We start from the raw sequence: 13,938 nt of genomic DNA, 5'->3' as shown, positions 1-13,938 counted from the left end.
CGGTATCATCAGAAGGGCCACTCCCAACCAAGGACTCGTGAGGCCAGAGGACTCAGGACGACTGGGAGCCGAAGATTATCGATAGTTCCTGGGACTCGTGAGGCCAGAGAGGAATCGGGCTGACCTCAAGGAGGACATTCTCCCTACGCTCAGAAGAGCAGCATTGCAGTCGTCAGTGCACAGACATTCCTGTGGAAATTCCCACCACACTCCCTTCCCTGCATTGCTCTTTGGAGAACTGCTTAATTGTGCTCTGCTGGTCAGGGGACAGAGTTTCTATCAGCAGGTGTGTGGGATTGCTGACTGTGTGGGGCTTTCTTCACCATCATTGCCAGCTGTAAGATGGCGGCCCCTCAGACCTACGAAGCAGCGGCAGCTCCTGGAGGTGGGGCTCCTGCAGTGGCATCAGCCTTCAGATGGATGACTTAGGACAATTCCGCACAGTGCGATCTACCTCCGTCTGTTCGTCTGGAGCGCGTTTTGAAAGCTCTGTCTCAGACTCTGGGTGGGAAGGAGGGTATTATGGCGGTAGATAGAATTCGTGGCAAGACTGTTTTTCTTGCGGTCCGCTAAAGAGGTGAGCCTGGCCTTTAATAAGGGGCTCTTCATTCTGGTGGAGCCAGTGATGGCCCCCGTGCAGAAGGTGGTCCTGTCTGCCGTATAGCCCCTTATTCCTGATGCACCTGCCATCTCTGGGGGAGGTTAAATCAGACATCACCCCGATGCTGTGTAACCCTGCTGTACCTGGCTACAAGTCATTGTAGGCCTTTAAAAGGCTTGTTTTCATGCAGTTGGCATGGGGTGGAGATGCTGAGGTGCGTTTCCAGGTGAATGTAGAGGGGAACACTTATCCCATGTACTGGACCACAGGACATCTGAGGTGTCGGGAATGTAAAGGGCATGGGCACATTCGGAAGGATTGCCCTAACCGGCGACCTGCTGACTCCACCTTGTCGGTATCGGGAGGCAAAGCTGCCCCTTCTTCTCGGGGAGGTAAAACTAGCTCTTACTCTGCTGTCCCCCCTCCAACTGTTTCTCCTCATAGGGTAGATATCCCTGCTGCGGCAGGGGTGAAGGGCGCTGGGGGAGAGCATGGGGCGGAAGGAGGGGAAGGATGGATTCCTGTTACAGGGAGAAAAGCACGGAGGAGGACAAAACACCTCCAGACCCCTCCTTTGAAGGAGTCGGCGGTTTCCCCCAGGCCTGATTAAGAGGACCTGATACTCCCTGGGGATCCCTGGGAGTTGGGGAGAATGATGGGGCATCAGAGGCTGAGGATTCCTCAGTGATGGAAGTCTCGCTGCCTCAGAAAATAAGTGGGATGAAGCGCAGAGGGGGAGACAGGGGAACCTGAGGGAGGGGATTTACCCCCAGAAGAATCCGCATGCGGGTAGAGTATCTTCCTGGAGATAGAGGATGGGTGTTTCGCGGCAGGGCCACTTGAGGGTGGTGATCTGCCCTCTATCAGAGCTGCCCTTCCGGAGGAAACTAATCAGAGTTGGTGGGGGATTCATCTGAGCAGGAGGAAAGGGACCGATCCCCTGGTGTGGGTACACATCCGGAGTTTGAGCTGCCCAGTGAGGTGGATAGCCCCAGAATCCAGGTGTTACCTGAGGGAGGAGGGTCACCTAGCGGGGTGGATTCCAGGTAGTGACCTCTATCGAGTCAAGGGGTCCTGTTGAGGGACCGACGGCCCCTGGATGGTGCAGTGTGTAACTGTATAGGGGGAGTGAGTGGGTAGGGACGGTGTGTATCTGTACAGGGGGAGTGAGAGGGTAGGGACAGTGTGGTGTGTATCTGTACAAGGGGACTGAGTGGGTAGGGACGGTATGGATCTGTACAGGGGAAATGAGTGGGTAAGGACAGTGTGTATCTGTACAGGGGGAGTAAGCGGGTAGGGACAGTGTGGTGTGTATCTGTACAAGGGGAGTGAGTGGGTAGGGACGGTATGTATCTGGACAGGGGGAGTGAGTGGATAGGGACGGTATGCATCTGTACAGAGGGTGTGATTGGTAAGGACAGTATGGTGTGTATTTGTACATGGGGAGTGAGTGGGTAGGGACGGTATGTATCTGGACAGGGGGAGTGAGTGGTTAGGGACGGTATGCATCTGTACAGAGGGTGTGATTGGTAAGGACGGTATGGTGTGTATTTGTACATGGGGAGTGAGTGGGTAGGGACGGAGCGGTGTGCATCTGTACAGAGGGAGTGAGTGAGTGGGTAGAGACGGTATGGTGTGTATCTGTACAGGGGGAGTGAATGGGTAGGGACGGTATGGTGTTGACATGTTCAGGGGGAGTGAGTAGGTCCGTGGAAGGAGATTTATTGTGTGTCGAATCCAGGATAAAGGAAGTGTGGAATATTGCTTGTCACATGGTAATTTGGAATGAGGCCATCCATTCAGTCCTTCTTACATCATCCAAACTGCTCTGGAAAGAGGATTAAACCACAATTTAATTATTGGGAATTTTTGTGTAGGCAGTCTCAGAGTTAATTCTTGTCGCTGGTTTTATGAATATAAGCTGTTATCAGTCATTCCTTACTGTCCTTTCTTAATCTCCTGAAGTCTGAATATCAAAGGTATTTGCCCAGTGCTGTTGGCAAGGAAATGGTTAGAAATGGTCACTTCTTGGCACCTGAGGTTAGTATATATAATTACCGTAAATCACCATGTCTAAATGTGGTTTAGAACTTGCTCCATGCAGGGTATGGAATGATTTATTTCGTCAGGATTTGGAAACGGAATTGAACATTGAACTGAACATCTCCGCACAGCCGCACCTCAAGGATGTGCTTATACCCTCTGTTCTATGTGCTGCACGGTGTGTGGCTTGGCATAATTCAAATGCAAATTTGTCGATGACACCACGGTTGTCGGCAGAATCACAGATGGCCATGAGGAAGTGAACAGAAGGGAGATAAATCAGTTAGTTGAGTGGTGTCACAACCACCACCTTGCACTCAACGTTAGCAAATCTAAAGAACTGATGGTCAACTTCAGAAAGGTGAAATCAGGAGAAATCAAACCAGTCCTCACCAAGGAGGGCTAAGAACTTCAAATTCCTCAGCATCAATGTCGCAGAAGATCTACCCTGAGGCCTCCACATCGAAGCAATCACATAGAAGGCTCACCAGCGGCTCTACTTCTTGAGAAGTTTGAGGAGATTTTGTTTGTTACCAAAGACTCTTGCAAATTTCTACAGGTGGACCATGGAGAGTATTCTGACTGGTTGCACCACTGGTATGGAGGTGCCAATGCCCAGGACAGGAAAAGGTGACAGAGGGTTAAGAACTCAGCCAAGGCCATCCAATTAACATCTATTCACCAAACAAATGTGTAACGGGCTAATAAAGAGAAAATAAGTTGCCGTAGAAATATTAAAACCAATGATTAAAGGTTAGCGAGAGCCATGTTTATAATTAAAATCAAGTGGGAAATCGATGATGAAACCATTCTCTTTCTGTGTCCAGAATATCTGCAGACTGCAATGGAACTTGGAATATGTTAATGAATTAAATCACTTTCAGAAAGAAGGAAATTAATCTTATTTTGTCCTTGTAGTTGACTCCAAGGAAAAGTGAGTGCATCGTCCTAACTCAGGATCTGGGCCATTCAGAAGAATTCAATGCTTTCTGCTTTATCAATACATGGCTTCCAAGCAATACAGGCTTGTCTTTTCCCACCCTTCAACACAGAGTTCAAAAACACAGAAGGTCAGCATATATTTGTTTTAAGGAGAGAGATTCACACTCAGTTAATGGCAATCATTTCCAGCATGTGTTTCAGTGTCAGTTCCTGTATAAATACAGCTCCCCATTGTGTCATGACCAGATGTGTTATTCCCTGTTATATTAATCCCCAATGTGGCATTTCATTGTCACATTACTCAGAGATTTATTACTCACTGCAGTTTTATTCACAATGGAATATTAGCCCCGCTCTGTTACTCTCTGACAAATTGCCCCCCACTGTATTATTCCAAGCAGTATATTTTATGACTTTTCATTTTCCAATTGTTTCGTAAGCTGTATCCTTCCTGAGGGAATGAACTCGGCTTCTCTATTCCCGATAGTATATAGTATGGTCCCCTGACTTGTTCCGCTGTTGAAGATCCTGCGGGTGTATTATTCCCAGGGTGTATAACCACCTGCTCTGTTACAGTCAGATGAAATACCCCTAGGTGTATTATTCCCAGGGTATATAACCCCCTGCTCTGTTACTGTCTGATGAAATGCCCCCGGGTATATTATTCCCAGTGTATATAACACCCTGCTCTGTTACTGTCTGATGTAATGCCCCTGGGTGTATTATTCCCAGGGTATATTACCCCCTGCTCTGTTACTGTCTGATGAAATACCTGTCCTGGTGGATTTTCCGTGGGGTATTTAACCCCCTGCTCTGTTATTCTCTGTGGAAATGCCCCCCAGGAGTATTATTCCCAATTATTCCATATTGTGGTGCATTGTCCAGTGCTGTACACTGTACCCCTTTTGATATATATTGCTTCTAACGTCTCTTATTCTCAGATAGATAGTTCTCCCTGGGGTGTTTTACTGGGGTGGGTCACTTTGCTGCCACAGCTCTGTAGGCCTTTGTAATTTTAATCCAGATGTTTATTAGTCTTACTGTGTTATTCCCAGCTGCATTATCCTGTGCTGTTGTATTCTCGGATGCATTACTTTAGGAGCTATACTGCGGACCATCATGTTTCTCACTGATGAACCTCCCTTTCTGCATTATTCCATGATAGATTGCCACCAGTGTGTTACTTCCAGAAGATTATTATCTCCCAATGTATTACTCTCTGATGGATTATTCTCTGATGCATTATTCCCAGGGGAATGTTGCTACCTGTTGATGCATTGCGATGATTGCTGGTTGTGGAATTATTTCTAAAGGTATATTGTTATTTACTAATAGATTGCCCCTATTGTGTTACACCATGATGAGACCAGGCCAAGATTAACCTGTATCAGCTGTATGGCAAGAGCAAAGTGCAGAGGTGTAAAGGAACTGCCCAAGATCCAAAGCATACCACCTTTGCCATGGTTTGCATCTTGCAGTGTAGCCTCTGTATTGCTGTTCATGAAGTCTTCTGCAGACAGTGGTCATTGACATATCCAGACCTGCCTCCTGAAGAGTGTTTCTGATCTGCCAGATACACATTTGGGGATTTATCTTCATTATGATGAGAATTCTTCTGTCATCAGCAGTGGGGTCTTCCTTGGATACCAGTCCCTAAGCTCACCAGAACGCCCTTTCTTCTTAATGATGTTCCAAAGAGTTGATTTTGGTCATCCTATGGTTTGAGCGATGCCTTGTTTTTCAGCCTCATAATGGCTTCTTTGACTTTCATTAGTACAACTCTGGACCTCATGTTAAAAAGTGGCAACTACAGACTCCAAAGGTGATCAAAAGCTTCGAAAGAATGAGGCAAATAAATATACAAACACCTGTGAAGCCACATATCCCAAACATTATGGTGCCCTGAAATGAGGGGACGATGTATAAAATGTGCTGTAATTTCTACACGGTCAAATTAAAATGTTTACAAAAAGCCTGGAATAAAATCTGGAATGTTCACTTTAATCACATGTGAGATATTTGATTAAAAATTTAAAAGTGTAGAACACAGGGCAAATAAAGAAAAATGTGTCTTTGTCCCAAACATTATGGAGGGAAATATTGTGTCTTGTTCTGTTACTCACTGATTACAGCTCCCTTCAGTATTGATCTTTTAAAAGTATTGCTCCATATTATCCTTGCAGTGATCCCTGACGGTCGCTCCTGCTGCATCTGTGCGGACTGCTAAAACCATTGTCGTGATCTTAAGCCACTTTCAGATGCTCGGACGCAGATAACGCGCCGGGAGATGCGGCTGGGGGAGTGCAGCTGGGACGTTCAGGTGACCGCAGAGAAGACGCCTTTCTGTCATCTGAACGTGCCGGCTGAAGTAGAGCCGCGTCCGAGCGAATGCTGGCTCCTGTGGACTGTGGCCGTAGTCCCACCGCTGCTTTCAGATGCAACGGGGGATTCTCCGAGCCGGAGGTTATACCTACAGGAGGAGGGTTAGGTAAGTGTTCCTCCTGGCCAGGTACTCCACTTTCAGGTGGCCACCCGACAGCTGCACTGGGATAGAATAGGCGGCTTTACAGTCGGGTATTCTGGCCACCTGAAAGCGGCTTTAGATTGCCCCTGCTGTGTTATTCTGAGTGGCATCTAGTCCCTTACATGATCATTTGCCAGTGGGGGGGTGACAACTGCCTTATTCCCAGCAGGAAAAATACATTGTCCCTGCAGTGTTATCCCTGATGGGATGTTGTCCCTGAAGTGCTGTCCCTGGTGGGATATGCCCTGCAGTGCTGTTCCTGGTGGGATATGCTCCTGCAGTGCTGTCCCTGGTGGGATATGACCCTGCAGTGCTGTTCCTGGTGGGATATGCTCCTGCAGTGCTGTCCCTGGTGGGATATGACCCTGCAGTGCTGTTCCTGGTGGGATATGCCCTGCATTGTTATTACAGATAGTATATTGTGTCTGCTGATTCACTGTTTTATGGATTCTGCTCACTATGTTATTTCCAGGGGAAATGGTCCCCTGCACTGTTGCTCTATGATGAACTGGCCCCTTGTCTCACTCTCTGATAGGCTGCCTGTTCCTCTATCATTCCAAGAGGCAGGCCCACCTATGGTTTTAATCTTGGCAGGATGTGCTTTTGCTGTGTGCTGGTGCTCCTGCTGTGGTCTCTGATGAGCGTCCATTTTCTGCATTACACCCTTCTGCATTATTAGTTTTACTGATATATTACACCTGCCCTACTGCAGTCTCCTACTGCATTTAATGTGCACACAACTCGGTACCACACCGCCTTACAAATTCCATTTATTTAGTGAAACCATTCTTGTTCAAATTAGATCTTTAAGAGACTGTTTCTTTTGGTAAAGGTGATGGATTCATGAAGTAGAATCCCAAAGGAAATCAGTAACAATGTGCTGGATCTCGACATTCTGAGAAAGGAGATCGAAGGGTTAGTGATGTGGATGCCACTGGGGAAATAGTATCTGCATCCAAGTATCTGTCAGCATGGGGTGTTCAGGATGGAATGATAAAATACTGGCGCTGACCTTGTGGAGCTGCTAAGTTTCAGTCCCAGTGACCTGCGTTCAACCGCGATCTCCGGTGCTGTGCTGCACATGTGGAGTTCATGCGCCTTAATGGTGCAAGTTTCCTCCAGGTGCTCCAGTTTGCTCCACATCCCTAGACGTGCAGGTTGATATGTTAATTGCCCCGAGTGTGTAAATGAGTGGAGGAATCGGGGTTGGAGAGTTTATGGGCATGTAGGAGAATAAAACAGGATTAGTATAAATGCTCAGCATAGACTGGGTGAGCAGAAGGGCCTGGTTCTGTGCTGCACAACATCATGACGCTCCTGCACGTGCATGCCAACACACAGCATGCTGTACCATGTGCAAGCAAGTGGGCATCAACGATGCCAACATGTGCAGGAACCTTTACCTTAATATTGCACTGAGTTTCCTGAAAGGTGGGAGAGAGAGAGGAACAAGATTGATTAAGTTCGTGCATTTACTATATGTGGAGCTTTGGCATGGCATCAATTCAAAATCCCATTAAATCCCATTAATTCTTTTTAAGAATAGTCATTGTTGAGATTTAGGAACCATGGCGGTAAATTAGCCCACATAATAGGCTCCAGTAATCGTTTTTAGATTGCCCATGACACTGTCATTTGTTGGGAGATAATTGGAGTCAAGGTAACAAGACTGCATGCGTCTTACTTCCCAAACCCTGCCTTGGATCTACCTGAAAGGTAGGGTTTAATAGCAGATCCCAATGCTGAGTCCTTAGACAGAGTACCACTTGCTCCATTTTGCACTAAAGTGACAGCCTCAGCTTTGAACTCGGGTCTCTGGAGGCTGAATGAGTTTACCCATCCAAAATCTTTCATTGGAAAGGCATTAGAAAACAGGGCACCAGGAATATGCCCAGAGAGCTAAATGTTATTGGCTGAAAGTACACCAGTGGGGAAAGGGTTTGAGAGCTATTAATCAAATTGGGCAACAAATCCTCTGTCTAACGACAGTCCCTGTAGTTGGGGCAAACAGTGGAAGAATAAGGAAGGTTTGATGTAATCCAATAGCTTCAGAAGAAAGTCAGCATCACGTATTCAGCGATCAAATTAAATTTGAAATAAAAGATTAATTTAATCCTCAAACCACCACTTGTCCTTTAGCATTTAAAATCAAAGTGACCATCTCATCAATGCATTAATGTGGCTCACAAATAGAAAATGAGTCGACCCCAAATCTGAAACATGAGAGAGCAAATATTGTCTCATCGTCTGCTTCCAACACCAGGTTCAACTCCCCTATCGGATCAGCTAGCCCCTTCTCCCTCTGCTGAAACTCCTCCCATATCCCATGAACACTATCAGTATCGTGGGCTCTACTTAACTGGTGAACCCTTTCTCCATACAAAATGTGTTTTGCTTTCAGTTTTTCTCATGTGATTTTTTTTAACCATGTTGATCTTTCATTGCTTTACAGAAATAATTTGATAGATTCCTGACAAGATTTCTAAATCTTTCCCTCTTTCTCTTTAGAAGTTTGATGCCGAAGACATTGGATGGCCAGCTCACCATGGAGAAAACGCCCAGTTACTTCGTCACCAGAGAGGCACCAAAACGCATCTTTTCCATGGCAAAGGGTACCAAGCTGGTGGTGGTGGTCCGGAACCCAGTGACCAGAGCCATTTCGGACTACACCCAGACACTGTCCAAGAAACCTGAAATTCCAACCTTTGAGGTCCTGGCCTTCAAAAACAGGACCCTGGGCCTGATCGATGCCTCTTGGAATGCGATCCGCATTGGAATCTATGCCTTGCACCTGGAGAACTGGCTCCAGTTCTTTCCCCTCTCCCAGATCCATTTCGTCAGTGGGGAGAGGCTCATCGTTGACCCAGCCGGAGAAATGGGAAAGGTTCAGGACTTCTTGGGCCTCAAGAGGATCGTCACAGACAAACATTTTTACTTCAACAAAACCAAGGGATTTCCATGCCTGAAGAAACCCGAAGACAGCAGCCTGCCAAGATGCCTCGGCAAATCTAAGGGGAGGACTCACGTCCAGATAGACTCAAATGTTATTGAGCAACTAAAAGAGTTTTACAGACCATACAATATAAAGTTTTATCAAATGGTAGGACAGAACTTCCGATGGGACTAAATATTAGCTGAAGTATACCTTTAGAAATAAAGAGAATAACATTTACATGTCTTGTCCCATGCATAACCATTTACCCAAGTAGTTTGTTACAATGCATCTCTGCAGACTCTACCTATGTGTACACAATGGGACCCAGAAGTTACACTGTAGGCTGAAGGGACTCCTTCCTTCAATGGGACATCATTTGCAGTAAGCAGGGCCAAGTGTTGGCCAACAAGTGATGCAGCAGGAAACCTCGGGACCAAACACCAGGCCTGCCACTAGAATAACTGGAAAAGAAACCACTGGAGAAAGTATAGGAAAGCCACTGGGAGTAAGGGCCAAGCCTTGGCCCATCTACTGGGCTAGCCAGTGGAGTAAGTGAAAGGAGGACCCATCAGGCAAACAGCACCAAACCAATGTGAGGAAACTAGGCAAAAGCTACTGAAACAGCTGCAGAGAAAACCAGTAGATAAACTAAGCCAATTACTGGGGCAAAAGGGCCAACAAGTCAGGCAAGCAGGACCAAATACATGATCACAAAACCATGGGGTGGTTACAACAAAAGAATAGTTACAGAATGGAAGGTGAACATTTGGGCCATCGACTATAATTGGTCTGGTCAGACCAATTCCATTTATCCCTCCCTTTACTTCTCTCCATAGTTTTTCAAATACCTTCCTTTGGATGCTACATGAATACAATTGTGGTGTGTAAAATGTGTAAATTGTGTAAAGAATTTTTTTATTGTCGGCTTTCCTTTGCTAATACTTTCCTACTATATAAGTCTTTTCATCAATGGTTGCTTCATGTCTGGTCAATCTATATAAGGTCGGATATACAAGTATTTGGACAGCCAAGGGCTGATTAAGGACAGTCAGCATGGCTTTGTGCATGGTAGGTCATGTTTAATGAATCTTGTAGAGTTTTTCGAGGAGGTTACGAAGAAAGTAGATGAAAGAAAGGCTATGGATGTTGTCTACATTCTTAGTAAGGCTTTCAACAAGGTCCCACATGGGGGTTTATTTCAGAAGGTTCAGGTATTTTTGGAGGTTGTAAATTGGATTTGAGATTGGTTGTATGGGAGAAGTCAGACTGGTAGTGGATGGTTGCTTCTCAGCCTGGAGGCCTGTGACTAATGGTATGCTTCAAGGATCGGTGCTGGGATCATTGATGTTTGTTGTCTATATCATTTAACTGAATGATATCGTGATAAATTGGATCAGCAAATTTGCTGATGGCACTAAGATTGGAGGCATTGTGGACAGTGAGGAAGAGGGATCTGGACCAACTGGTAAAATGGGACAGAAAATGGCAGATGAAATTTAATGCAGACAAGTGTGAGGTATCGCATTTTGGAAGGAAAAACGAAGGTAGGACATACACGATAAATGGTAGGGCACTGAAGAGTGCAGAGGGTAAAAAAGAGATCTGGGAATTCAAATACATAATTCACTGAAAGTGGTGTCACAGGTAGATAGGATTGTGAAGAAAGCTTTTGGCATCTTAGCCTTCATAAATCAAAGCATTGGGTACAGGAGTTGCGATGTTATGATGAGGTTGTATAAGAAAGACATTGGTGAGGCCAAATTTGGAGCATTATGTGCAGTTCTGGTCACCAAACTATAGGAAGGATATCAGTAAGATTGAAAGAGTGCAGAGAAGATTTACTAGGATGTTGCCAGGTCTTCAGGAGTTGAGTTACAGGGAAAGATTAAACAGATTAGAACTTTATTCTTTGGAGCGAAGAAGAGATTTGATAGATATTTATAAAATTATGAGGGGTATAGACAGAGAAAATGCGAGTAGGCTCTTTCCACTTAGATTAGGAGAGATAAATAAGAGAGGACATGGCCTTAGGATGAAAGAGGAAAGGTTTAGGGGGAACATTAAGGGGAACTTCTTCACTCAGAGAGTGGTGGGAGTGTGAAACGAGCTGCCATCTGACATGGTAAATGCGAGCTCACTCTTAAGCTCTGAAAATTGGATAGATACACGGACGGGAGAGGTCTGGAGGGTGATGGACTGGGTGCAGGTTAATGTTAAATCTCTCCCCTCTCACCTTAAACCTATGTCCTCTGGTTACTAATTCCCATATCTGGGCGAAAGACTCTCTGCATTCACCTGATCCATTCGTCTTATAATTTTGTGCACCTCTAGTTGCCCCTCCTTCTTCTTGCGCTCTCAGGAATAAAGCCCTGACCTGCTGAACTTCTTGATTTAGGTCGGGACCCCTGAGTCCTGGCAACATCTGCATAAATCTTTTCCACACCCTCACTAGCTTGACAACATCCTGCAGCACAGTGACCAAAATGGAAGATAATACTCCTAAAGGGGCCTGGCCAACATCTTGTACAACTGCCCAAGCTCTACACTCAATACTCTGACTGATCAAACCCAATGTGCCAAAAGCCTTTTTGACCACCCTATCTTACCTGCAACAGCATATTCAAGGTTCTATGTAATTGTACTACTCGATCCCTCTGCTCTACAACATTCCCCAGATCCCTACCAATCACTGCATCGGTCTTACCATGATGGAATTCCTAAAATTCAATATTTCACAATTTTCTGTTTTAAATTCCATCAACTTTGTCCACCTGCCTAATCAATCAAGATGCTGCTGCAATCTTTGGCAACCGTCATCACTATCAACAATACCAGACACTTTGGCATCATCCGCAAACTTGCTAATCAAGCCATGTATTTATTCATCTGCATCATTGATGTAGATGACAAAGAGCAATGCCCCAGCATTGAGACCAGTGACACACCACTAATTTCAAGCCTCCAGATCAAAATCAACCTTTCACCATCACCCTCTACTTACACAATACCAATTTTCTATAGTTTCTGCTAACTCATTTTGGATCCCATGTTTGTGTGAAGTTATTCATAGGTACATTCCAATGAGACAGGGAAGTTATGGTTGGGTACGGGAACCAAGGTGTACAAAGGCTGTAAAACATCTAGTCAAGTAGAAATGAAAAGCTTCCAAAAAGTTCAGAGACCTGGGTAATGTTAGAGATCTAGAAGAATATATGGCTAATAGGAAGAATCTTGAAAGGAAATTAGGAGAGCCAGAAGGGACCATGAGAAGGCCTTGGTGGGCAGGATTAAGGAAAACCCCAAGGCATTCTACGAGTATGTGAAGAGCAAGAGGATAAGACGTGAGAGAATAGGACCTATCAAGTGTGACAGTGGGAAAATGTGGATGGGACCTGAGGAAATGGCAGAGGGACAATGAATATTTTCGTTCAGTATTCACCATGGAAAAGGATCTTGGTGATTGTCGTGAAGTCTTGCAGCAGACTGAAAAGCTTGAGCATGGAGATATTAAGAGAGAGGATATGCTGGAGCTTTTGGAAAACATCGTTGGATAAGTCACCAGGACCAGATGAGATGTACCCCAGGATACTGTGGGAGGTGAAGGAGGAGATGGCTGAACCTCTGGCCATGATCTTTGAATCATCAATGGGGAGGGGAGAGGTACCGGAGGATTGGAGGGTTGTGGATATTGTTCCTTTATTCAAGAAAGGGAGTAGAGTAGCCCAGGAAATTATAGACCAGTGAGTCTTACTTCAGTGGTTGGTAAATTGATGGAGAAGATCCTGAGAAGCAGGATTTATGAATATTTGGAGAGGTATAATATGATTAGGAATAGTTAACATGGCTTTGTCAAGGGCAGGTCATGTCTTATGAACCTGATTGAATTTTTTTGAGGATGTGACGAAACACGTTGATGAAGGAAGAGCAGTTGATGTTGTGTAGATGGATTTCAGCAAGGTATTCGATAAGGTTCCCCAGGCATGGCTTATTGAGAAAGTAAGGAGGCAGGGGATCCAAGGGGACATTACTTTCGTGGATCAGGAACTGGCCTGCCTTCAGATGGCAAAGAGTGGTTGTAATCAGGTCATATTCTGCATGGAGATTGGCGACCAATGATGTTTCTCAGGGATCTATTCTGGGACCCTTACTGTTCATGATTTTTATAAATGACCTGGGTGAGGAAGTGGAAGGATGGATTAGTAGTGTGCTGATCACACAAAGGGTTGGGACATTGTGGATAGTGTGGAGGGTTGTCAGGGGTTACAGCGGGACATTGATAGGATGGGCTAAGAAGTGGCAGATGGAGTTCAATGCAGATAAATGTGAAGTGGTTCATTTTGGTAGGTTAAATATGATGGTGTAGTCACGCTCTGCTCGAAGGAAGAACACACACTTAGTGTAGTTAGATTAAGCTCTGCATTTTATTAGGGCTCAGACCTGACTTTTATACTCACCGCATTCCCATTGTTTCCCCCTTTTACTCACGTCACAACCCACATAACAAAAGCATGTTTCCCGCTATACCTTCTTGTATAGCAATCCCTTCTCCCCCGCGCACTGTCCCTGTCTGTTGGCTGCACAGCGGGGCCAGTGGCATTTTGGAGTCACTGGCCTTTAAGCTGCCCTTGCCATCCGCCCGCCGGTTTGCTTGTTGGGGCCAGTGCCGCAGCGCGAGATGCTGGCCTTTAGCTTGTTCGCTGCCACAGCGGGCCACCACAATGGCAGAATATAGTATTAATGGTTGGACCCTTGGTAGTGGGGAAGATCAAAGGGGTCCTGTGGTCCGAGTCCATAGGACACTCAAAGCAGCTACACAGGTTGATTCTGTGGTTAAGAAGGAATGTGATGTATTGGCCTTCATTAATCGTGGAATTGAATTTAGGGGTCGAGAGA

The 13,938-nt window shown here is 45.6% G+C and overlaps 1 protein-coding gene across 1 annotated transcript in view; it reads left to right on the top strand.

The window, feature by feature from the left end:
• LOC138747588 (heparan sulfate glucosamine 3-O-sulfotransferase 2-like) overlaps window positions 1-10,481 on the top strand; it is a 117,672-nt gene extending 107,191 nt beyond the window's left edge. The window contains exon 2 of the mRNA XM_069906957.1: window positions 8,619-10,481. Coding sequence (XP_069763058.1) covers window positions 8,619-9,237 — 619 coding nt within the window. The 3' untranslated portion in view covers window positions 9,238-10,481. The remainder of the gene's footprint in view (window positions 1-8,618) is intronic.
• Window positions 10,482-13,938: the final 3,457 nt, after the last annotated feature.

Source organism: Narcine bancroftii, chromosome 12, assembly GCF_036971445.1.
Source record: "Narcine bancroftii isolate sNarBan1 chromosome 12, sNarBan1.hap1, whole genome shotgun sequence".
In the NCBI taxonomy this organism is placed as follows: Eukaryota; Metazoa; Chordata; class Chondrichthyes; order Torpediniformes; family Narcinidae; genus Narcine; species Narcine bancroftii.
The sequence above is the reverse complement of the archived record's forward strand: the minus strand, read 5'-3'. Positions and strand labels throughout refer to the sequence as shown.